This window comes from Desmodus rotundus, chromosome 3 (genome assembly GCF_022682495.2).
Source record: "Desmodus rotundus isolate HL8 chromosome 3, HLdesRot8A.1, whole genome shotgun sequence".
Classification (NCBI taxonomy): Eukaryota; Metazoa; Chordata; class Mammalia; order Chiroptera; family Phyllostomidae; genus Desmodus; species Desmodus rotundus.
The window spans coordinates 161,815,454-161,842,322 of NC_071389.1; the positions used below are offsets into that span (position 1 = coordinate 161,815,454).

Consider the following 26,869-nt stretch of genomic DNA (forward strand, 5'->3'; position numbering starts at 1 on the left):
TAGGACTTGTCTGTATTTGGTACATATTTCTTAGAGTTTGATTATATTTATAAATACTTGTTTATCTCTTGCAAAGGATCAGTAGATCATTTTAGCTAGCACTGAAATTATTAGTCATGGTTATGTAATTTACTGTTCATATTCTTATAAAGAAAACTGGCATCCATTTGAATTTGTAGTAACAATTGCCTCATTCCTTTTTATCTGTTATTTTGAAGAAATTTATGTTACCATATTTTGAAGAACTGGTAAGATATGTTTGCAAGATAACATTATGCAATGTGTGTTGTTACAGTCTGAGGCAATTGCTTCTAAATTTAAACGTATGATATTTCTTTTTGATAGCTGTATAATGAAGAGGTCCTTGACTTATTCGATACCACACGTGATATTGATGCAAAAAATAAAAAGTCAAATATAAGAATTCATGAAGATTCAACTGGAGGAATTTATACAGTGGGCGTTACAACACGCACTGTGAATGCAGAATCAGAGGTGACATTAATATTGTAGTTAAAATAGAGCATATTTGGCTTTATTTAATATTCAACTTTGCTTATAGTTTGCTTAAGATCAAGATATGAAATTTGTATTTTAAGTGTAACATCGAATAAAAAACATTGTCTTTTTCCTCATATTTTATATCAAGATTGTATTATTAAAAATGTCAGTTATGATAAAGTCAATTCATTTATTTTAGCATCAAAAGATGCCAAGGCAATGTATGTGTAGTTTTCTTCACAGCTAGAAAAAGAGAGTTGAATAATTGAAGATGACAGATGGGACCACAATCCCTTTGCACCTTTTGCCATCACATGGATGGGACTGTATCATGGCTCCTACAGGGAGATTGTTCAGAAAAGTTGCAAAAAATATTTCGACAGAAGATACAGAATAGCCTGAGTAATTCAAGTTATTGCTCAGTTTGTTTCAAAGTGTTCTTCTGTAACAGCTTGGAATGGAAGCTGCAACTGTCAGCAAAAGGCAGACAATGGAATCCTAGTGTTTTCTCCTGTTTAAAAAATAAAACGCTATTATACTGAGAAGTTCAGCTCAAAAAGTACGTGTAACTAGAACAATATGCAGTTCCACATCCATTACATCCCTTAACATGGTGGGCTTTAGCCATTAGCTCAGACTTCTGATTGTATGGTATCTTGCTTAAGTGTTGTTCATGTAAAACCCTTCTTTCCTCCCCTTTTCCAGATGATGCAGTGTTTGAAGCTGGGTGCTTTATCCCGGACCACTGCTAGTACCCAGATGAATGTTCAGAGCTCTCGTTCACATGCCATTTTTACCATTCACTTGTGTCAAACCAGAATGTGTCCCCAACTAGATGCTGTGAGTTATCAGGTCTAATTTCTTTTTTTTAAGATTTTATTTATTTGTTTTCAGAGAAGGGAAGGGAGGGAGAGAGGGACAGAAACATCAATGTGTGGTTGCTTCTCGAGCACGCCATACTGGGGACCTGGCCCGCAACCCAGGCATGTTCCCTGACTGGAAATCTAACTGGCGACCCTTTCGTTTGCAGTCTGGCGCTCAATCCACTGAGCCACACCAGCCAGGGCAGTTCTGATATTTTAAACTTTCCTTTCCCTAAGTCACATAAATCCCAAGGAACAACAGTCAGTGTACATCTGAACCAAGTTTAGTTTATTTAGTTACTCCTTTCCTTAATGAGATATCTCTGATCCTGTTTAAGCTGAAGCTGGCTAACTGTGTAAGATTTTGAAATTAAAAAAAAATGCGTATGTGTGTGCAGAAACCAGAAAACAAGCTGTGGCCATATGGTGATGGAAGAAGTCACCTGAGATGCTCTCCTCGTAGGACTATGTGCTGCAGTTGTCCCTCTATCAACATAAGCAAAGTCTCAGTTCATAACACCTGGGCTCTGACCGTCAGGCTTCTTTCTAACTTTGTCTAAGCTTCTAATTGCCAGCGGACATGTTTGTATTTACAGTTATTTGACGACCACACACACACACACACACACACACACACACACGGGGAAGATGGGATTTGAGGATAGTTAGTGTCACATTAATAAAAATGTTTTCAATTGTTTCCCTCAACTGCAGGAAAATGCTACTGATAACAAGGTGATTTCTGAATCATCACAGATGAATGAATTTGAAACCCTGACTGCGAAGTTCCATTTTGTTGATCTGGCAGGATCAGAAAGACTGAAGCGAACTGGAGCCACCGGCGAGAGGGCAAAGGAAGGCATTTCCATCAACTGCGGACTTGTAAGACGAAGACTAAGGCTTTGTGCTAAGAATATATCAGAGATTTCCCATTGTTCTCTTCTGTTTTGTAATACTTAATAGCCAAGTGGAAATCCTTCATGCACTGAGCTGAGGAAGGAGAGTTACAGTAAACTCGTAAGCTTAGGGGTAATGCACTGAATTTTGATCTCCCCACATTGCAGGATTTTTTTAGTTATTTACATTACAAGTTTTCTTTATGTGTGTAAATTTAGTTGGATTAAATTTTATGATATGTCTAGAAAATAGTATATATTGTAGAAAAAAATTAAAAATTACACATTTAAAAATATTTTGTCAAAATCAACATTTAATTTTAACTGTTGAATGACGTGACTTGAAACTAACCTTTTTTTGCTAATATTTCATTTTGCTAACATATTATTTTGAGTATTATAATCAGTGTTTTTAGTAGATTGTTTCAAAATGAGCACTTTGTGGGTCATTTTAGGAATTAACTTTAATACCATGCCACCTAGTGGTGTGTTTGATTGGAAAGCACCTTGCGATTGTTAGCATAAAGCTTCTGTTATATGGAACACAGTTTTCAGACTGTATAGCGAGTCTTTTATTCTTGTTGACTTCATTATGAAATTGGACATTTGTTCCCACATAAATGTAATGATATCCCTACACATCTGTGATGCAGTCAGGGTCAAGGCGTGTGTGTTCTACTTTGCTTCCCTCGGTCCCATCCTGGAGCTGGGGGCTCCAGTCGTGTGTCCCTATTTTGCCATTGCCCAATATTTGCTCCTGTATGATTACAACTCTTCTGTGGGGGAAGTAGCAGCTGAGGCTGGTTAGAGAGAACCAGACATCCCAACTCCATCTCAATACCCATCTTGATGCTCCTACCACATAGCTGAATTTTGTGTTAAAGGCGGTGACCGGGATACTGGACTTTGTGTGTTGCCGGAATTTCTTAGGAGATAAAATCATGGTGGTGTTTACATTTGTGCTATCAGGAAAGGACAAAAGCATTGATCTGTTTTCCTGCTCAGGCTATTGAAATGCAGTCAGGTATATCTGGTGACATTTCGGTGTGGCCAGTGGCTTAAACTGTAGCCTCCCTGGAAAAGGGGGGCAAAGACACAATGTGATGCTGTTGCCCACTCTCTGCAAGACCCACTGGCCCTAAAAAGACATGGTTGTAGATGCTTGTATCACTGAAGGGCAGCGTGGCCAGCATTTAGGCTAATGCTTACGCTGTAGGTGCTAGTGACAGTAAGAAAAACAGTAGGGGTGGCAGAGGAGTGTCTAAAGAGTTCTGTAATTTGACTTAGATTGTTCCAACATCGGGTACTTAGTGCATAGATTCATTTTATTTCTAAAGACAGCTGTCCTTACATCAGGAATACCTTGTTTGGAGGCATCATAGTGATATTTTTATGTTGGTTAAAGGAGACTTTGTTTTCCCTTAAGGTAGCTATACTGCAACGAGAAAGTTCCAGGACACTGTTAAACTAAAACATTTTATTCAGTTGAGGAGAAGAATTTACAACATGAATTGACAGTTTTCTAAGGACACACCTGATGGTCTGATAATTCCAGGAATGGTTAAAAGTCACCAATCTTATTTCTATTTCTAAAGAAAATTTCTGAATAGAAGTTTAAGTATTTGTGAATTATGAATATATATATATACGTATATATACATATAGTACTAAATGTTGAGTTAGTTTTAGTCAAAGTTCGTGTCAGTTTTTAATAATTTTAATGTAGAAAACTTTGATATTTATGCAAAAATATAAATGCAAAAAGACCCAAACCCAAATGTTTTCACTTCTGTCATCTCCACATTATTGTCTATAAGCTTTTGTTATTTAAAAGTGTTACAATTAGTACATTCTCTCTCTCTCTCTCTGTCTTTTAGCTGGCACTGGGCAATGTAATCAGCGCTTTGGGAGACAGGAGCAAGAGGGCCACCCACGTCCCCTACAGGGACTCGAAGCTGACAAGGCTGCTGCAGGACTCCTTGGGGGGCAATAGGTGCGCACACGTGATTGTCCATATTTGGGAATTTCAGCTCTCCATTCGTTTTAAAGTTTGTGAAGTGACTTCTAAGGACTTTTTATCATAAAACAAGTCAATAGAATGAGGAACTAATGATTATTAAGTATGTGAAATGTGTGAGCCCTTTACATGTGGTTATTTGACATAGTCCTTCCTACATTCCTTGAGGTGTAGGTATTACTCCTAACTTGTAGGTAGGGAAATTGAAATCCGGAGAGGTTAATTAATTTGTTCAAAGTCACTTATAAATGAAGTCCATAGCATTTGCTCTCTCTGCTTCATCAGTGTTTTTACGTGTGCTTGGCGCATAGCATATGCCTAATAAAATTTTGTTGAAAAGTAAATTCTGTCTAAGTAAATACAAAGTAATTTAAATATATTTTATACCATTTAAAGGAGTCTCCTTAAAATAAACATGTTTTTGCATGTGGTAGAATGTTCAAATGTCAGCTGAATGAAGGGTACTTGCTTTGTCAGTGTCGCTATATTCCCCCTTTTGATACGTTTCATCAGCCAAACACATTCTTTTGTAACCCTTTACTTTTTTTATAAACATCTACATGTTGGCTTCACACGTAGAAATATTTTTGGCATTTAAATTCAAACAGTACACTTCAAGTTACAGACAACCATTCCATTTTTATTTATTCTATTACAGTTACTAGAATCGATTTTACAACACTTTCAATGCTCTAACATCATGGTTACTGAAAAGATGGTTAGATGCTGTAAAAGGATTGGGTAATTAAACTTGCAAACTTTCTTTTTTAATAAGTATTATTCAAAAAATGTTGATAATATTAAATCTAGGTTTGAAATTCAAGAATGATTTAAAGTTCTGTTTTATTGAATTCAACATTATTATTTTTATATTTCTTTCTTTTATTGTAATATTGGCATTGTCTGAATTCATCTCTATTCTAGCATGTCGTCTGTGTGGATGCAATATTGTTTCCATTGTCCCATATTTCTTCTGTATTTTCACTCTGACTTCAATATCAATCTGGGTCTCATTACATCAGGACAAATTTTTTTGCTTTTTAAGCCAAATATAAATTTTTTAAGGTTGCTAAATTGTAGCCCTGTAAATATTTCAAGCTTGCTAATTGTAGCCCTTTCCTGTAGATGACAAACATCCTCTCCTTACAAGTGTCAGTACTTTGAGTACTTCAATAGTTGTGAGTTTGCCTGCCCTGGAAGCTGGCTGAGATATTTGCATTGCGGGCTCTGAATTCCTTCTGAGTTTCAGGCAGGCTGCAGCTAGGAAGTCTCAGATACTCCTCATCCGTTTCCCTGCTCAGTGGTAACTTCTCAAACAAGGAGACCTCTTCTGAGTTCATCCTGAGTGAGCATCAGCCTCTTAAGTTCAAAAGCCTTATACTTTTTATAAACTTTGCAAAACAGAATACCTTCATTTTGTGAAGTTTGTACAAATTACTCTTAAAAGAAAAATTAGATGAAAGATATTTTTGGACTCAAGTTGCATATATTTATGCACATAATTTAATAATTTTTCTTTTTTTAAATAAGCTGGATTTCATATATTTATAATGTTTAATATATTATAACCAGATTCTAGCAAAAATTCTGAAAAATACAGAAAAATAGGGAGCATAAAATAATCAGTTACATTTTTCTTACCTACAAGTAACTGCTATTAACATTGTGATGCATTTCCTCCCTAATGTATAATATGATATGATATATGATATAATAATACATGATATATAACATAATATAAATGGTGTGGTTTCATTTAAGACAGCTATGTGGTTTTATATAAACTTTAAAAGTAAAGAACTTTAATGTTTTTGAGTTTTTCATAAACACAACCCTTCTTAAAATTTGTGTCTTTTGGGTTTTATCTAATATATGAACTTTTTCCTATTTAATAGATCTCAGCTCCTCTCATTCTTCACTTTCCCTGTTCTCCTTAAGTGCTTGATCCCAGTGCTTTTCACAATATTTGTGAAGGGCGAGTTCTTTTTGTCCTCCCTCCCCTGTTTGTGGTGGTTAGTATCCTGCATGATCATTCTCAGCTTGCCCCGCTTGTGACTTACTAAGTTCATCCTGAATCACCGGAACTGGCCCGTACTCTATATATCGAGCTCATTGGTTACAGCAAGCGCGAATGCTCCAGAATTTAAAAATGCTTGTTTTTCATTCCTGGACTTATTATGAACTGGTAACAAATAGTTTACAGCCTGGCACTGGACTAGGGACTAGGGTCTACACCATGAGTAGTCCTGTTCTCTAATCAGTGTCTATAGTCATTATTCTTACTTGATTACCTTATCTTCTTCATCAAAAGAGAGCTAGAGATGCATGAATTATCTGAACTTTCCAACCTCCAATAAATAAACCTTATGTGCACATGACATACACCACAATTATTAATGACATAGTATGTTCCAAATATTGTGTTGTACAAGTAGACTGATAAATAAAATTTGATAATTCTTGACCTCTAGGAGGTTAGGGTCTAAGAGTTGGGGTCTATATAAAATTTCATAATAATAATAATAATAATAATAATAATAATAATAAATAAAACCAACAAAAAAAGATATGCAAAGGATGTGAGGAAGCGGAGAGAAAAAAGTATAGCCAGACTACAGTTGGCTTCTTGGACTAAACAATACTCGAGTTGACATAATAATAATAATAATAATAATAATAATAATAATAAATAAGAATGAGCAACAGTTGATAAAGAGAAAGTGGTAGGTAGAATCAGACCTCTTAAAAGGGTTACTATGAGTGCTGTGTTGAGATTACTGGGGGAAGGCAGGGGATGAGGAGGCTATAGATTAGAATTGATAGGCATGAATTCCCTACCAGGGTGGGTAAATTAGCTCTTTAATTGCAGTTCTGTACATTTTTCAGTGAATGTGTGAGCTGATTAGCATGCCCTGGTCTGTTTCACTGACAGACAACAGCTGGGGTGTACTAAGCATGTTACTATCCTATTCTTTGGTTGGTAAAACAATTCATTGTTCTTACAAAGTAATGTTTCCAATTTTTCCTGTGTAATCTGGCCAGAAACCCTGGAACTTGGACCACTCAATCACAAATGATGTTTTATATTACAAAACATGTGGATATATTAAGTATTCTTGTTCAGGCAATAGGATTTTGTGCAAAATATTTTGCTGACAACAAAAATCAGGTTACAAGTGATTAAATAAAAGGAAGAAAAACTTAAAATCCTCAAATATTAGGTAGATAATGAAAAAATGATGTTTGAATTTCAATTTGGCACATAGATTGAATTTTAGTATTCTGTGTACATTGCCTCAAATTTTTATTATAAAGAGATGAGAAATAAATATATGTGCTTATACTTTCTCAAGGTATTATGGATCAAACAATGATAATATAAATTCATTTTCCCCAATTTTACTTAGGGAAACAAATCTTTTTTTTTTAATTTAAGGTAGTCTTAAAGCTCGGGGGACTTTTAAATTTGTTTCTATGTTTAAGTTACTAGTATCAATCTTTTGGTATCTTGAAGAGAAGATATTATTCAAAGGGCAGGAATTTAAAAATGATTATTGCAATGTTTTATTTGCTTTTGTCTGTAAACCTAATTATTCTTTGTAACTTCCAGCCAAACAATCATGATAGCCTGTGTCAGCCCTTCAGACAGAGACTTTATGGAAACTTTAAATACGCTGAAATATGCCAATCGAGCTAGAAATATCAAGAACAAGGTGATGGTCAATCAGGACAGAGCTAGTCAGCAGATCAATGCACTCCGCAGTGAGATCACACGGCTTCAGATGGAGCTCATGGAGTACAAAACCGTAAGCTAATGAGCTTGACTTTGCCTTTGTGATACGTTTTGTGAACACAGTGATGCCTTTGATGATGGTTTGCACATGTACGTCTCTGGAGCCTCTTGTCTGTCAGGACGGTGGCCTCCTTCCTCTGAAGGTAGAATTCTCCAGTTTTCCTTAATCATGCTTAGCCTAGCAACCTGACCAACTGCTTGTTTCAGAACACTTCCTATTAGTGACCCCACTGAGGGATGCGGTAGAGGGAAAAGGAACTGTTTTGCCTTGGGGCTGTTAAGACAAAGGGCTCTTGGTTGTAGAACTTCATAGTCCTGTAATATCCTTAAACAACTTTCGTGTGTGTTTAAGGCTCCTCAATCAACAGGGAAATATCTTTCTTTTCTAGGGTAAAAGAATAATTGATGAGGAGGGTGTAGAAAGCATCAACGACATGTTTCATGAGAATGCTATGCTACAGACTGAAAATAATAATCTGCGTGTAAGAATTAAAGCAATGCAAGAGACGGTTGATGCTTTGAGGACCAGAATCACGCAGCTTGTCAGTGATCAGGCCAACCAGGTTCTTGCCAGAGCAGGTACGCGTGCAGGGTGGGATGAGTGAGGAGTTAACCTTTGGAGGGCAGGGGACATTCTTTCTGTTCTTTAATTACCTGGAACATTTGAAGTAGAGATGTCAGTCTGTGTTTGTACAACTTGTGATTTTGAGTTAAATACTTAATTTGTAAATAATACATTCTTACAGAAACAAAATGTGCCTTTTATTTGTTACATTATGTAGAGAAGGGTGGGAAATCTGCTGTATGAATTGTGTTTTAATTATTTATTTTGTTTCCATAACTTGTTTTTTTCTCCCATTATGTTTTGTTGAAGTTTTAATTGAAAAATTATTATGTTCATATTTTATCTTGCAGGGGAAGGAAATGAGGAGATTAGTAATATGATTCATAATTATATCAAAGAAATTGAAGATCTCAGGTACCATTCATGTTCTGTAATATAAAATGCATATTTTGCGTCTTTTTAGTGTATTAATATTGCTGTTTGTTGGGCTTCTTGTTTAGTAACTATTAATGGTGATATTTCAGCCATTTGGTTAGGTTACCTTTAGGAGAATAGGTATTCGTCTTCCCATAATGTCACATTCCAAAAAACTTTCCTTCCGTTTCTTCCCATATTATATCCTCGTGTCATCTCCCTACTGTGGTTGTCATACCCCTTGTGGGAGCTTATCCAACACGACATACAGAACAGGCCTAACTGATGTTGATGAAATGACCTTTGGTACCATCCCTCACCATTTGGGAATGGTCAACACCCATAAGTCATCTTTAATTTTTTAAATCTCCCATTCCTTCTATTCCCTTCTGCCTCTCCAGCTACTTCTTATGTGTGAATCGTTGCATGCCTACATGCTTGCCTGCCTCTCTGATACAGAGGCTCATTCATCACTCACATTTCACACACATACTACAGATGGTCACTGTGTCCTGAGCACCATGCCATGGACTTAGCAAGTGTGACATAAACAAGTTCACAGTCTAGGTGGAGAAACTTAGGTAAATAATCACATGTCATAAATGGAATGACAGAAATTAGTGAAAAGAATGCCATCCCCTGGTATAGGAATAGAGGTGAGACTTTTGAGCCCAGACTGGGGAAGTAGGGGTCTGAAAAAAGGTCAGGGACACTAATCATTTTTATATTTTGCTTAGGTTCCTCCCTCTGTAGAACCTGTCTTTACCATTCTTTGAGGCACAACTAATAATCTGTCATTTAGTACCTGAAGATACTCTTCCTGCTCCTGGCTTGCTTCTCTTCTCTTGCCTTGGCACTGCTCAATTCTGAAGGCTGATTCCATGCTCTGGTTGTTGTGCTGTTTCTTGTCTCCCACCCTGTTTCTCTGAGGTCTTATGTAAGCTTGACCTCACCATTGGACAAATGGCCTTATTAGTGTTATTTCCTGGAAAACTGACTGAATCATTTCTGCTCCTCCTACTGACTAAAAGCAGCATTTAGTATTTCTTTCTTCTAGTTCTTGAGTTAAGACGATTCTTTAAGTCATTTAGAGAACAGAGATGAGGCAGGGCCCAAGTTCAATCAATGATCAAATCTTTCTTGGTATAGGTTAATAGCTTGTTCCATTTTCCCAACTCTTCCTTGATGGTTCTTTAATTAGTGTGTATCACTCCTGAGGATTAGTCTTCTAGAATCCCAGCACCATAATTTACAGTGTAAAAATAATTTATATATAAACATAAATGAGCTTTGAATTTAAAGTAGATTACCTTCCTGTTTCAAAATTTATTAATTGATTAATAAGTGTGTGACCTTGGAAAAGTGACCTAATTTCTCTGAGCTTTAGGTAATTCCTCTATAAGAATGAGGTAATTAATACCTACTAGACTCAGAGTTACTACAGGGCCAAAGAAAGTACAGGGTCTAAAAGTTCTTCAGTTCAAAAGTACTCTAAAGGCCTGCCTGACACATTATTATTATTTATGTGCAAGTTCTCACATTGTGTTTTTATTTACTAGATCCTGCTCCAATTCATGTTTCTATCAAAACTTGGTCTTAGGAAGGCATTTATTTATAGCTTCCTACACTTACCACAAATATATATATATATATATATATATATATATATATATATATATAGTCACTTGGAAATGTTTATATTTTGCTCTGACTGGTGTGGCTCAGTTGGTTGGGCATTGTCCTGCAAAGCAAAGGGTTGCCAATTCAATTCCTGATTGGGGTGCATTGCCTGGGTGGTGGGTTCAGCTCCTGGTTGGGGCATATGCGAGAGGCAACCAGTTGATGTTTCTGTCTCACACTGAGGTTCTCTCCCTTTCTCCCTCCCCTCTCCTCTCTCTAAAAGTAAATAAAATCTTAGAAAAAAATAAAAAAGAAATGTTTATATTTTAAGTCTTATTATTCTAATTGTAAAATAATACTAGTTACCTTTTTACCTTTTAATAACTTAGATGCTATATTATTTTTTGTGAAATAATAATAGTCATTAATTAATTCTTGTCTTGGTGGAATTTAATTTTTTTGTAGAAATTTTGGAAAATATAAGGCAGTATAAACAAAATTAAAATTATTCATATCCATTCCTAAAACAGTTGATAACATATTGGTATATCTCTTCAATATTTTTTCAAAGCATACTTTAGCAAAATTGATATTAGGGGTATTTATTGCTTTGCTATCCATTCTTTGAAATGTGACAAGATATTATGAGTATTTTGAAAATGTTATTAACTATTTTTGTAACATGAGTTCTGCATGGTTCCATGGAGTACTGCCTTCTGTTTTTAATTAATTTAACTAATTCCTTATGTTAGATTATTATATTGTTAGCAACTTTTTGATAAGAATTGTTATTATTTGTTAAATGTACTATCAGTCAGGTGGGTTTAAATTTATTGTATCATTGATCCTCATAATAATTCTAGGGAAGTATATATTTTTCATCTCCATTTTACAGAGGAAACAGTGGAGGCTTTTAGGACTAATGGTCCAAGATTTAGTGAGTGACAGAGCTGAGAGGCCAGCCCTCAGTCTGCTCCTTCCCAAGGTAGTCTGTATACTTCCTTTCATGCCTCACTGTTTGGTCTCCTGTCAAATGAAATGCAGGCAGCAAGTGGGTGGGTGGGTGAGTGTGAAGAGAAAGAAAGGTAACAGAGAGATGCTATCTCTACAGCCCGTATAAAAAGTAGGTTCTGCTCATGTGGCATGGAGTTTGTGGAGGTAAGCCCTAAAGGTTTTAGCCTTTATCAGCACTAGGATTGAAAAAAACATTGAATATGCTCTTACCAAATGCAAACCTTTATTTATTTTTTTAAGATTTTATTTATTTTTAGAAAGAGGGGAAGAGAAAACGAAAGAAAGGGAGAGAAACATCAGTGTGTGGTTGCCTCTTGTGCACCCCCAACTGGGGACCTGGCCCGCAACCCAGGCATATGCCCTGACTGGGAATCAAACCAGTGACCCTTTGGTTCACAGGCTGGCACTCAATCCGCTGAGCCACAGCAGCCAGAGCCAAATACAAACTTTTAAAATAAGGTGTTAGAAAAAACACAAGTTGTCTGATTGTTATATAAATCAGCCAATTAAAGGACGAGTCATTTATTGTCTGTATTATTAAGTATCCTGTGTTTGAATGTTTTGGAATAATAACACAACAGTATATAAAATGAGCAAATAAAACTGTGCTTTAACTTTGAAAAAAAGATAGGTCGTTATTGACAATTAGCTTATTATATTTTCCTTTATTATTAATATTCATTATTATGCACCAAGCTTTATGCTAGGTATTGAAAATATGGAAAATTATATATTTTGACTCAGTTTTTATGTTTTGAATATTTTATTTATTTAATTTTAGAGAGAGGAAAAGGAAGGGAGAAGGAGAGGGAGAGAAAAATCGCTTTGAGAGAGAAACATCTATTGGTTGCCTCTCACATGCACCCTGACTGGGGACCAAATCCACAGCTCAGGCATGTGCCCTGATTGGGAATGAACAAGTGACATTTCACTTTGTGAAATGACGCCCAGCCACCTGAGCCACACCAGTCAGGGCTTGACTGAGTTTTTATAGTTCAGCTGAGTTTTTATACTTAGGTTGCCCTCTTGTTTAAAAAAAAATGACAGTGTTATATTTATGATTTTCTTTAAAATAATTTTAAAGTCATTTAACCTAGAAGTTTGTACACAGCTACTTAACCATTTACAATATTATAATTGTTTTCTGCTCACGTATAATACCAGATATATAACAAAACAATTTCATTAAAGAACTAACAAGACATTGTGGGGGTTGACTATGGGAATGGAGGGTTGACTATGGGCAGGGGAGAGCAATGGAGAAAGAAGGCAGGACAACTGTAACTGAACAACAATAAAAAAAAGAATTAGTAAAACATTAACTTGAAATATATATTCACTGATTTATGTATACTCTGTCTCTGGCTGGTTTCAGCAGTGTCACAAATAATTTTGGTAAATAATGAAAAAACACAGAGCTGACTGTGCCTTTGAGAGCTTAATTGTTACAAATAATCTATCATCTTCTTCTGAAGTATTTGCACATATGGCAAAAGTGCTTGTAATACAGTTTTGGGACAGAAGTAGTAGGTAGCCTTTTTTCTTTATAGCCTTATCCCGGTCACATTTGCCAATTTACCTTGGAAATATATTACATCAAAGTAGATAATTGTGTTCTTGATGGTTCAAATCAAATCAGAGTAAAGGGACTGGCCTACAGGACTCTCTGAATCCCTTTCAGTCTCAGTTCCAGGGTGTTTTAGGATCTTACCATTCTGTGGTTTTGCATACTACTGACAGCACATACATTATTCCCCTGTCATTAGTTGGATCACTTGACAAACAAAAGAATGTTTTCAATTATCAGACTTGGGTTTCCTTGGAGATCCCATCTTTTCCCATGATATATTCAGGAGCCAGATGTCTCTCAGCCAGTTCGGGGCAAGTTTGACTGACTATTCTTTGCAAGGGTCTGAGAATGTTATTACAGCATGATGAATGAGGAACTGAAGGGTTGAGACCATGCTGCCCGTGTATTTTAAGTTTAAATGACGGCTTTACAAAGCAAGGATAGCTAGTGCCTCGTGGCCAGAATGCAAGTAGTCTAATTACCATTGGTACTCTTGAGCACAAAGAGTGTGATTTCAAATTTGTAATTATTTAATCTGGGAATTAAAAATATCCTAAATATTAATGCTTATGGACACATTTATTTTTTTAAAAAAAGCCTACCTTGTAGCAATGGTGAAAGACGGTTTGGAAGTCTTTTTTTTAGCATGCAAAACAACTCATTTAAAATGCCAAGTCATTCCTGCGGTAGTCAACTTCGTAGAGGCAGGAAGTAGCATGGTGGTTGCCAGGGCCTGGGAGAGAGGGGAATGGGGAGATAGTGCTGTATTGGCACAGGGCTTCAGCGGGAGAAGAGAAGGAATTCTGCAGATAGGTGATGACCATGGTTGCCGTAGCACTGTCGATGAACTTGGTGTGCTGCAGAACTGTACACTTAGCGATGGTTAGGGTGGTACATTTTATGGTTTGTATTTTTTGCCACAATAAAAAAGGTTTCCTATTTATTATATTTTTATTCACTAGGGCAAAATTATTAGAGAGTGAAGCAGTGAATGAGAACCTTCGAAAGAACTTGACAAGAGCCACAGCAAGGTCACCTTACTTCAGTGGACCATCGTCCTTCTCTCCTACTATCCTGTCCTCAGACAGGGAGACCATTGAAATTATAGATCTAGCTAAGAAAGATTTAGAAAAGCTGAAGAGGAAAGAAAAGAAGAAGAAAAAAAGGTAGTGTTTTAAAATCACTGGTTTGTGAAACCCTGTTTTGTTTTTAGTTTTCAGGATACTTTAATTGCTGATTACAGTGAGTATACATAGTCTTATAAGTATATGAACAATTGAAATGCCATTTAAATTAGCTGACAATTGCAATGATGCTTTGAATAGTTTATCTCTACTTGTATGTAAAAAAGTTTTCTTATAATACTATGGTAATGAATTTTATTTAGACTATGGCAAGGTGAAATTACTATTAGGGACTGTTACATTATTTCTTCAAATAGCTGCTCTTGCATTCCACTCATCTTTCTTTTCTGCAAAGCTTGCTGTACCATTATAATTCAATGTTTTCATTTTTTCTGCATTTTCTAATGTAATTGAATAGTCTCATGGATATATTCTAATTCCTGTCTAGATTAGTTTAACTAAAGGCTAAACTAATCCATCAGACTGTCATTTAATATCATTTGCTGTCTTAAGTATTTTCTGCAGGGCTTCTAAGTTGATTATGTGAAAGTTATTTATTATCTGAATCTTCCAACAAGGAGTTACTCAGCTTTTCACCACTGTTCTAGGCTGTCTTTTCTTTGCATCCTGGTAATGTCTCCTTCTGAAATCAACTGGGTGCAAAGAAGGGAGGAAAATAAAAATATGACCACTTGTAATAATATGTGAGTGCTTAAATACTCACAAATACTTTACATGTTTACATACTGATTCTATAGTGCAGTCAAATGTATTTTGAACTTGCCGGTCAAATTAATTTTAAACATTTTTGGCTAGATATTCAAAAGTAGGCAAAGCTATCTTATTGTGAAATGGTTTGTTACAGGGGCGCACTTTGTAGAATTACTATTGACATTTAGTCTACACTGCTTTGCTCGGTTTATTTAGAAATTTATTTTAGGCAACCAGGCATTTCTTCCATCAAAAAAAAAGCACTGGTCAAAGTTATTGGAGGTAAATTTCTTCATATTAATTCTGCTCTGTGTCCTTGAGTTAAAAAGGAATGGTTAAAATAGTTAAAAGAAGGAGTTACATATCTGTGGTTAGGAGGCATTGCAGTGGAAATTGCATTCTTGATACTAATGTCTTAGCAGGTGTTCTCCGTGGCTGGCTGGTGATGGCAGCATCAGGAAATCTGTAACGAGTCCCTCTTAGGCAGGGCAAATGAAATGGAAATAATGATTTTTGAATTATTGAAGCCAGTGTGATTCAACATACTACTTAGATAAAAGTGAGACTTGTGCACATGGCTTACCATTTACATATAAAACCTAATTCTGTACTTGATCAAAATGTCAAAGGTTATGACTTGGTTTTAAAGGTTTAGGTGATTGGTGTTCATGAATAAGTATAATCAAGGGTGCATTATTCAAGGTTATGAGCTGGTTCTGCTCTTTCCTTTTCAGTTAAATTTAGAGATGTTACCTAAATCACTGTTGGATATGAATAATTAAAAAAAGAAATGAAAACATAGTCTGTCTTTGACATTGTTTTAATGTCCATACACACCCCAAATTAATACCTCTGATGCAGGCTGTTTTTGTGATAATGCACGATTGTAGGCATTTTGACTGATAAATGGCATTAAAGGAAAAATATTTTATTAGGATTTGTCTCTATCTCTTTGCAACCATTTCAAAATAAAAATATTAAATAAAACAGTTATTACAAAGTGACAAATTATTACTATTTTAGTGATTCTTTTACATGTAATAATTAAGATAAAACTAATAGATTTAATATTAAGAACTCACCAAATAACCATTTAAACATAAAAATCCAAGTGAAAAAATGTTATTTTCTAACAAAAAGTTAAATGAGATGAAAGAAAGATTTCTAATAAAAAATAAACAAACCAGATAAAGTAAATTGACAGATGTTACTTTAATCTTCTGTGAAAAAAGTGGAAGATAGCTTTGAATGAGAAAAAAAATTAATACATACTATAATAGCTCCTATGCAGTGTTTTTAAACATGCTTTATAAAGCATTATCACACACCTGTTATAGTATGTCTTTGTAAAACAGAAACATATAATGTAGTATGAACCTAGGAAAAATGTTCTTGTGTATCATAGACTCTATAACTGTATAAGCCTTTAGAACCAGTTTATGAATTTACTTTACTACAAATATCAATTTATAAAATTTAGTAGAATTTGTTGTTACACTATTTAAACTTTATTGTGGATTAAAAAAATGAAGGCCAATATTATTTTAGTAAGATTGATAAAGATTTTGTTTGTCATCAATAACTTTTAGCTATAGATCCAAATAAGGATTTGTTGAATGTTTCTGTTTTACAGATGTAGGTAAACTCTCATTTTAGCCCAAGGGTAGAAACAGTTAATAAACAGAGATTTCCAGCAGTGCTGAGGATGACATCAGACTTACTGACGTTAGTGCTTAGTCTTCCACAGGAACTCTTCGGAGGCTGTAGCTCCTGTTTGATGTACTGGTTTTTGTCCAGTTGTGCTACATGCCTCATATTCATTTATTTTATTTATCAGAGAGACATTACAAAATTTGTGTTCTGCCTCAACCTTACATATACAGTAAGTTCAATTAAAATTATTTGGAACTTGAACTATTTTTTTCTCTAGAAAGTGTTATAAATGCATAGTGTCCAAGTTTCCCAACTCACATAAAATGATTTTTACCCATTTTATAGTGTGATGACAGCAAATCGAGAAGGGAATAGGAAAAGACAAAAAAGGGGAAAGAGCCTTTCATTCTCGTGGGAGTAGCCAACCTTTGGGGGAAAATGCGAATTTTTGCCTTAGTCTGTTTTTCTTATTCCCATCTACTGATGCTTTGCGTCCCAGTACTGCCTCATCCGTTTGTTCATTACAGTCAGTTCTCATGTAAACAAGTCTACCCACTCCAGAGTACTCCCAGCTTCAGAATCATCTGCTTTTTTCTCTTATCTCTTTAAATTCAAACTTGGGAGCAAAGCCGTCTGACAAAAGGAATTCATGCCAGTGGAAATGACTTAGAACTAGTAAGCTTCTTTACTATGGATATTAGTAATTTTGAAAGAGGAACCATTAATCCAAATACTAAAATTTGGGGCAGCAACCCCATCGAGGAAAAAAAATTCAGTCATGTAGGAAAGAATTGGTTTTTTTACCACCTCATGGCTGAGAATTTCTGAACTTGTGTGGGGCCTACCTTTGGGTTCCACTTTCCTAGGCTGTCCTGTTCTCATAACTGCTTTCTTTCCTCCTCACTGACTCCACAAAGTCTTTAGAAGCTCCATGTCTTTTAATTTACTTTGTTTTGTGCTGTTACTTTTTGGTTTAAGTGGTTATGTAGGGAGAGCAGCAACTGGGTCATTTTTATGTGAGTGCATCTGCGTTCAAGGTGGATGTCAAAGGTCTGTATTACGTCAAAGTTTCACCCTCTTTGCATCAAAGTCTTTATCAAAGCTACAACCAATAGCTAACATGTGGTGTTTTAAGGCTTGCTCTTCTACCTTTTTGTTGATCTGTAAAATAGGTCTACACAGTAAGAAAATGAGGGAGAATAGTTGAATCAATTATATTGCCTGTTTTTCAGTTGCATGAATGTTTTAGAATGGTTAACAGGGTCTGCACCTGCCCCCTTTCCTGCCCTCCACCCCTGATACAGAAGTATTGTAATGTAACCAAATGAAATAAAAACTGAACTCCTTTAAAGTGTGGAGAAGTGTCAAATTATTAGTTTATTTCTCTGACCCTCCACTGTCTTTTTAAGCTGTTGATGGCAAAGCTTTTCTTAAAAAGGCAATTGGGAAGGCATCTAAAGTTCATCTACTTATTAGCACATATCATTCATAGATTTTAATATAACTCTCTTGTGTAAGGCAAACAAAAAATCTGCATGTTGAAAATAGAAAATTTTGTCTCTTTGCCAATTAAACATATCTTTTGAGCCATTGTAGCTCATTATCATCAGTATAAGCCTAGAGTAAAAATAATTCTTGCATTTTTTGTGTGTATTTGGATAAAGAAAATCTGATTCACACATTTATCCCCTTATTTTTGGATATCTAGCTTTAAATGACTCACATTGTAAATAAAAACTTCACTTATTCATCAGACTGCATTATATTTGTATTTAGTGGTGTCAGGTTGAAACTCTAGAAACACAGATTTTTTAGGCGACGGCTTTACTTTGGTTTTTCAGCCATTGTGCTGCACCTTTGATCCCTGGTGAGCATCACTCTGTGGACTATGTTTCTCAGAAAGAGTGCTAGTCTCTTCTTGTAATAGCACTATGAAAGTCTGCAAGAAAAACAATCACAGGCCAGCAAATAAAAATCATATGTGAGCACATATTGTTACAAAATTAAAATGAGAACTGACTTGATAAAATAATTCATATCTAAGACTCAGTCTCTTAATTTTAAAATATTGATGATTCTGGAAAACATTTTTGAAATTCTGAGCAGAAGTGGGCTGTATCAAAATTGCTATATGCTTCTTCAGAGCCTAGCACATCTGTCTTTTTGTCTACATGACAAATGTTGGTATTCAGTACATTCCATTGAGTAAAGATGCCCAGTTCTGCATAGTCAGTATTCCTCAAATTTATTTCAAAGCCTTTAAGTACATAAAGTTTTTTAATACTTTTTTTTAATACTTTTAATTAAAATATAATCTTACTAATGGAAAGTACTACATTTCCCATTTTATTGCCACCTTTGCCTTAGCTGTCCTTCTGATAATTTTTAATATTAGTACAGTGATATTGTAAGGTTTTAATTTTCAATTGATAAAATTACAGTTTTTCACTGACATCATATTCATTTGACTATAATACCATTTCATGTATAATTTTGAAATAGTATTTTTTCATGTAGTTCACAGGTATATTAATATAGAAAAAAGTTTTAAAAGTCATATTCTAGTATGTAGCATTAATGGTAATTTCATATTCTGGTATAAAGGCATTACTGTTTGAAGTTCTTTAATGATGCCATGAAAAGGTCTTTTGTAAAGGTCTAAAAGGCAGAGGATATTGTTGAAAGTAGGTCTTTGTGGGAAACTGAGAAAATTGATCCATTTCTGATTTAAAAAAGAAATGGCATTTGACACTCCTACTACTTATATAAGTTGAGACTTTACATTTTATTGCTAAGTAATTTCAACTGATAGTCTATATAGTCTTCTTAGATATAATGCTGCTTGTTTTTCTACTTACTTTTTATTCATACAAAATGTATTGCCTTTTTACTGTGTATTGTCCTTTGATGATATCTTTTAAAATTTATTTTAAAGTCTTCAAGCTCATGTTTCATTTTTACCTTCTTATCACTCTCGCTTTTTACTGTCTGGTTTGTCCTTCATTGGCTTGGCCTTCCAATACTGTGCCTCCTGATTTTGAAGGCTACAGAAACTTGAGGAAAGCAATCGAGAAGAAAGAAGGTTGGAATATTTCCCAGGTTTTTAATTAAAATGTCATTTAAATACTTAGTTGCCATTCAAAAGGAAATGTGTTATAGAATTATAGATTGTTTCCGATTAGATTAGCTTGGTGCTCCTAAAAGTAATGATGATTTTGTAAAATTAAAAATACCAAATATATTTTGAAAATAGTTTTTAAGTAGAAAACCCTGACTAGTTATATGAGTTAAAATTCAGGCAATTTCATGTGATTTCAGAGTCAACTATCATAATTATGAAGGTGACTTACCTTTTTTAGGCTAAAAATGACCCCAGTCCTCATTTGACGTTCAGAATGCATCTTTCAGAAACTTGTGAGCAGACTGGCAATTGTCAGTTGGGTGGGAGTTGACATTTTGGTGCAGCCCATGCTAAGTCATGGGTGGGCTCTCTCCTCTTCCTATTTGGTATAATCTTTGTTGAAAAACAATATTAATATGGCAACAAAGCAAAAGGAAACTGTGGCCTTACTACAGATAAGATTTACAAAGCATCTTTAAGGTTGAATTAGGAAAACAAGTGTTTTAAAATGTATTTGAAGTGAGCATCAGAAACAAGGGATCTGTTTTTCCATTTGAAATTTGAGCAGAATGTAGAAGCACATTTCTCTACATAATAACCATTTATGTTTTTACTCATTCAGAATTATGGTTATTTAAATTGGGGTCGAGTGGTATTTTACTTCCTAGAAGAATTTCTCTGCATAGATTTTGCTAAACAAATCTCTATATTATATAATCAAAGTTATTAAGAAAATAAACTAGTTTTAATAGTATTTGTGTATTTTGAAGCACCACTTTAGAAATTTCTCTCTTAAAATAAGCTTTTTGAGAACATTTACTATGCAAAAATTAGGTAAACTAATATCTTAAATATGAAAGCTTAAACATTATAATTTCTTGAAATTATTTAATAATTACATCTCACAATTATACTCTATATATTATATAGTATTCTAAAGTTTCTAGTTCTATAATTCTGTAATTATAGTACAATTCTAATTGTCCATGAGTTATACTCAGTCACTTGATTTGTATACATCTAGAACATTATGTTTATCATTGGAATTAAAGGCATAAAAATGTGAAATTTTTTCTACTTTTAAAAATAATATATGTAGTTAAAGTAGTATGTGGAAAAATTTTCCCACCTTAAAATATTTAAGTCCTTTAAATGTACTTAGTGGATAGTTTGCTTCCAACTTTTGAATCATCGCTAAAGGATAGCAAAAGCAGAGCAGTTCGATATTCTAGGACAGGGCTTCCCAAACATGAATGTGCATACAGGTCTCCAGGGGAATTTGATAAAGTGAAGATTCTGATTGAGTAGGACTGAGGTGGAGCCTGAGGTTCTGCATATCTAACAGGCTGCTGGATGATGCTGATGCTTCCCTATCTGTTGGGCTGAACTTCAGGTGCCAGATTCTAGAATACTGGCCTGGGGGTCTTGGTACCTGGTTTTGGCCCTCTTGAATAGATTAATTTACCCAGGCCACAGTTTCTTTTTTGGTTGTTAGCAGAAATGTTGACACTGGTTGTGAAATGTTAGAGGGTTAAACCACATGAACACTAGTGTCCCTCCCAACTCCAAGATTCTGATTCTGTATAAAGTGCAGGCTTAGGTATCTTTAATTGCTTCTTAGCTAGTTATTTTCTATATCAGTTTGCCCCAGTTTATTGAGGAAAACTTGAATATTTGAAGTACAATACTTATAAACTATCAATGTGTATTTTAAAAGCTTAAGCTTTAAGTGATTTGTAAAGGTCAATTAATAATGTAAAGTTACAACTACTGATTTTTCTGCATCAGAATTGCCACAGACAGCTTATAACGTGAGCTAACTGTATGTCAAGTAAAAAGGAACATTTGTTTAACTGGATAATGGAGGGGGAAAGAGGGTGTGTTGGGTCAAGGATCTGGAATAAAGTAGTTTTATGGGTGTAAACCCGAGGGAAAAAGGATTTGGGTTAGAATTTGAAGTAATGAAGGAACCAATAAAAGCAAAATTATATGCTGCAGGTGAGGAAGGGAGACCGAGTAGGAGAGGGAATGGGGAGTGCTGATGGGAGGTATCCTTCCTAACACATTCTCCTTTCTTAGTCCTTAACCTTCGTCCTGTATCTCAAGCATGGCGCTGTTTGAGTGTATGGTACTGACCTTTGAATGGAATGACTGGATGAAGGGGGAGTTTCTCTCTAGATTTTCAGCTTGAATTGTGTGAGGGTGGAAAATTAACAGCACTACTATAGTACAAATGATGTAAGACAGGCATTCAGTATATCCAGTATTTTCCTCTAGCAAAATGATTTAATAACACTCATGGAACCGTATTAAAATTTACTTGATTCCTCTCCAGTTAAGATTGTTTTACTGATATTCCTACTGCTAGTTTCTCCTCACTGTAGAGATGTTATCTTCCATCCTTCTTTATGCGTCTTTCAACACTACTGAACTCCAGCATAGGTGCCAAACAGAGGTGCTTATGTGCAGTCATAGGGATTCATGTTTTTGACACTTACTGCACATTTATTATGCACATCCTCTGTGTGCTGGGAATGTCATACTGAGCCAAACAGACGTGACCCCTGCCCTCGTGAGGCTTACAGTCTAGTGGGGAAGAGAGGAATTAAAGAGGTAGTCCATAAATAAACATAAGTTAAGAACCCTGAAAAATACATATAAAGGAAAAGTGTTTATAATTTATCTTGTGTGAGTATGAAGGTACCGGTGAGAACTGGGACCTATAAACATTAGAGTTCAAAAATGATAATAACAGAGACTAAGTAAGTTTAAAACTTTAGTCTAGACTCTAAAAATAAATCCATTCATTAAGGCAGTTATTTAAGGCAGCAGAATATCTGAAAGAAATGGTAGTTGTTATAAAGTTATTATGATAGAGTTTTTAAACTCATTCTACAAGGGATTTTGTTTGGAGAATATTGCCTTATTCAAGTATTCCTTTTGTTCTTAATAATTTGAAAATGTTACTACAGCACCAGAGTAAATTTTCCACATGCAGATTCATTTAAAGTTCACTTTTCTTAATATTACTTACCTGGTTAAATGTATGAGTCTAGTGTATAGAAGTATAACTTCTGTGCCTAATTGATTATGCTTGCTAACCTCTAAAAGGGTCAAATGATTTAAGAACTTTGCTCACTATAGAGTCTTCTGTCTTTTTCTCAGGGCCACCAGGGCTGACCTAGTTTAGTTTTAACATTAAAAGACATTAATGTGTGCGGGCAGTTAAGAGCTGTTAGTACTCAGTAACTGAAGATTAGGCCTGTTTGGATGGAAAATCTTGTGGCAGACCCTGAAATGTCCTGTTCACGCAGAGGTCAGGCTGAACTTCAGACAGTGTGGATGTGCAAAGACCCATTTCTGTCGGGTTATCAGAAACACACCTGTGCTGTAGGTATGGCCTGGGAAGAAAGCATCGTGTGCTATTCCTGGAGGAGGCCTGGACACCTAGCTGGGTGCAGTCAGTGTGGACAAATGTACTGTGGCAGATTTATTCTGGATCTTTAAATTTATTCTTAAATCTATTAGGACATCAATAAAAATTCAGTTTCTATATCTTTGTATTTAGATGAGAAAATTTTTATATACTTAGATGGAAAAAATTTATTTTGATGTCTCTGAATTTAAATTGCTTACATTCTAGTTAATTGGCTGTTTCTGTGACTAGTTCTTAGCTGTCTCATCAGGTCTCACGCTCCAGGGTATAATCTCTTCCTCAGTGTTTCTGGAAATAAGTTGTTCCTTCATTAGTATAAATCACTATATTGTTGGTTGAATAGCAATTTCTGTTTTCCTCCAAAGCATCAGACATGATAATTTTGGTCAGTTAAATAGTCAACTCTTCTAGTTTGTTTTCCAAAATAACTGATGATTTTTAAAAATCTGAAAGAAAAAAGTGAAATATTTTTCTCTCAACTTTAATACCATACTTTTTTCACCCCCTTTTTTAAAAGTGTGGCTGGTAAAGAGGATAATGCAGACACTGACCAAGAGAAGAAAGAAGAAAAGGGTATTTCAGAAAAAGAAAACAATGAATTAGAAGTGGTGAGTATGGGGAAATGAACTTGTAAGTTTTATTCCCTAGATTAGGTTGTCCTTGGCTGCTGATAGCTATGCTAACTTAGATGCAGAAAAGGAAAATGGTTATCATGCATCCATTTTAAACTGTTTTCTTGAGAACCTCCTTTTTTTAGATAGGTGAGTTATAAGTATTGGCAACTTACATTTTTGTGCATTGTGAAAGCTTTGGGGGGGGATAGAATACTACAAGAGATAAAGTACTCTGAATTAAGACAAAATTGTTAAGTAAATAACCTTAAAGTCATGGAATGATTTTTGAACTGATGAAAAGTGAAATTTTTGAACTTCTGTGCTTCATACCCCAGTAGTCTCTTAATGAGGTGACCAGTTTGCTTTGCCAGAACTGTGCTATTAATGGCCACACACCACATTGTAGGAAGAAAATCAAGAAGTGAGTGATCATGACGATGAGGAAGAGGAAGAAGAGGAAGAAGAAGATGACATGGAAGGGGGTGAAAGCTCTGACGAATCAGATTCTGAATCAGATGAAAAAGGTACTTGCACTTTGGTACAAGGACAAAAATTCATTTGGGAACTTGTTTAAAACATGACAGAAAAGTCTTGGCATTTTCTACTTCCTCCTTGATGAAAACAGCTTTTATAACTGCTGACCTGTGATGCCCTTCAAGGCTCATGTTTCTGCCCTAATTGGATTCAGTCATTGTGTGATTTCCACTCCTATTTAGTACAAATAGTATCTGTTGTCCCTGATCCATGTGAACACTCTTTATCTCATTCACCTATTTTAGTTTTGTTTTATCTAGAACAGTTTTTAAATAACTCCTAAGTAAATCCCTGGATGGAGATTACAGTTTTCACGCACTTGCTTGAGAGATAGAATTATAATATTTTGACCCATCCTAGTGTTTTTATTTTCTTCTTTTATAAATAGCCAATTATCAAGCAGACTTAGCAAACATTACGTGTGAAATTGCAATCAAGCAGAAGCTGATTGATGAGCTAGAAAACAGTCAGAAAAGACTGCAGACGTTGAAAAAGCAATATGAAGAGAAGCTAATGATGCTGCAACATAAAATTCGGGACACTCAGCTTGAGAGAGACCAGGTGCTTCAAAACTTAGGTAAGAATTATATTTAATTCAAATTAAAGTCCAAACTACATCATTAAAATTGAATTTTTATAGTTTCTTTCTTTAGAGGAAAAAATATATTAGAAGTCAGATAAAATGTGAATGTGTCTAGATATTAAATGTTGTTTATTTTGTTTATTTCATGCTGGTACCTGTCTAGGCTATTTAATTATTTTTTCTGAAGTTGTGGTTAATTGTTTGAATGTGTCTGATTTATGCTGGAAACATTTTCTAAATTAAGAAGACTTCAATAATTTTTAAACAAGTTAAGAGTAGGTAATAGAGAAAGTGATTCAGAGACACCCTGGTTTGTGTTTGGGAGGTAGTTCTTCTCAAAGGTCATAAGTTCTAAGTCTGTGAAATAAAAATCTGTGTCTCAAAAAACCAAATCCAAATATTCTTTGACATTTAGGCTCAGTGGAATCTTACTCAGAAGAAAAGGCCAAAAAAGTTAAGTCCGAATATGAAAAGAAACTCCAAGCCATGAATAAAGAACTGCAGAGACTTCAGGCAGCCCAGAAAGAGCATGCGAGGTTGCTTAAAAATCAGTCTCAATATGAAAAGCAATTGAAGAAATTGCAGCAGGATGTGATGGAAATGAAGAAAACAAAGGTATCGATTATATTGTCCATTTAAGTCTGACGCTGAAGATGCTTGAGTCATTTGGGACAAAAAAAATTATTGTGGTTTTTTCCATATTCAATAAAAGGTAGCCCTGTCTTACGGATGACGCACTTCCTCGGGCAATTCGAAGTTGTTTCCTGTCGTCATCCATTAGCAGAGCCTTAAAGCCTTTCTTTGGAGTAGCTGGAAAGCATGGGGTCAGCAGGGCTTCTTGGACTTTGACGGACATTTCTCCTCTTAAGACTCTTACATAAGCCTAACAAAAATAAAAAATATTTCAAACATGCAAAAAGCATAGGTAATTCCATAATGAACACTATATCCACTATCTAGTTTAAACATTACTATCTATATTAAACATTACAGATAGACTCAAAGCCTCCTTTATATCCCTTTCTGATTATCTTTGTCTTTCCCCGAGAGATAACTATTTTGAATTATTGTTTATCATCCCCATGCATAGAAAAGCACAAAGTTTCTTCTCTTGACTGAAGAGAGTACATGAATCTTGATCCGTTAACTGGTTTTGTTGTGGGATCAGTTATTAACATTTGGCATAAAAATCAGTGTTGTTTCCTTAAAATAGCAAATGCAGAAATGATTAAGAAAGTCAGTTATTATGTTGTGTATTTGCTAATGACAACAATAGCCAAAATAATTAGGTGATTACTGTATGCCTGGCAATGTTGTAAGCACTGCACAAATATTAACTCATTGAATTCTCCTAATAGTTCAGTGCCATAGAACTATTATCTCCATTTTGTGTGTTAGAAAACCAAAACCTAAAGAGGTTAAGTAACTCATTCAAGGTCACACAACTACTAGTAATAAGTATCAAAAATTCACTCATAGAACAACTGTACACTGAATGTATAATGCATAGAGCACTAAGCAACTTGATAGAAACATCTTGTATAGGTATTAGAAATAGAAATGTATTAATTCCACAAAAACAAGAATTGACCATTTGAAATGCAGCAAAACTCCACATTTCCATGTTAAATTTCAGAAGTCTCAAGACTAATTTCCATACATGTGGTTTATTCAATGAATTTTGTGTGGGGTGATTCCAACAGGGTATTTACCTTATTTTGTAGGTTCGCCTAATGAAACAAATGAAAGAGGAACAAGAAAAAGCCAGATTGACAGAGTCTAGAAGAAACAGAGAGATTGCTCAGTTGAAAAAAGATCAACGTAAAAGAGATGTGAGTGG

The 26,869-nt window shown here is 35.0% G+C and overlaps 1 protein-coding gene across 11 annotated transcripts in view; it reads left to right on the forward strand.

Annotated features, from left to right (window-relative positions):
* Window positions 1–26,869, forward strand: part of KIF21A (kinesin family member 21A) — a 134,213-nt gene that overhangs the window by 68,460 nt on the left and 38,884 nt on the right. For 7 of the 11 annotated variants that reach the window (XM_053921624.1, XM_053921625.1, XM_053921629.1 and 4 more), the window contains exons 4-17: window positions 346–495; window positions 1,207–1,341; window positions 2,079–2,246; window positions 4,138–4,253; window positions 7,888–8,083; window positions 8,460–8,649; window positions 8,986–9,049; window positions 14,216–14,419; window positions 19,785–19,823; window positions 23,816–23,906; window positions 24,319–24,436; window positions 24,835–25,023; window positions 25,445–25,644; window positions 26,754–26,861. In XM_053921624.1, coding sequence (XP_053777599.1) covers window positions 346–495; window positions 1,207–1,341; window positions 2,079–2,246; window positions 4,138–4,253; window positions 7,888–8,083; window positions 8,460–8,649; window positions 8,986–9,049; window positions 14,216–14,419; window positions 19,785–19,823; window positions 23,816–23,906; window positions 24,319–24,436; window positions 24,835–25,023; window positions 25,445–25,644; window positions 26,754–26,861 — 1,968 coding nt within the window. The remainder of the gene's footprint in view (window positions 1–345; window positions 496–1,206; window positions 1,342–2,078; window positions 2,247–4,137; window positions 4,254–7,887; window positions 8,084–8,459; window positions 8,650–8,985; window positions 9,050–14,215; window positions 14,420–19,784; window positions 19,824–23,815; window positions 23,907–24,318; window positions 24,437–24,834; window positions 25,024–25,444; window positions 25,645–26,753; window positions 26,862–26,869) is intronic. The other 4 variants (XM_053921628.1, XM_053921635.2, XM_053921630.2 and 1 more) reach the window with 1 other exon arrangement.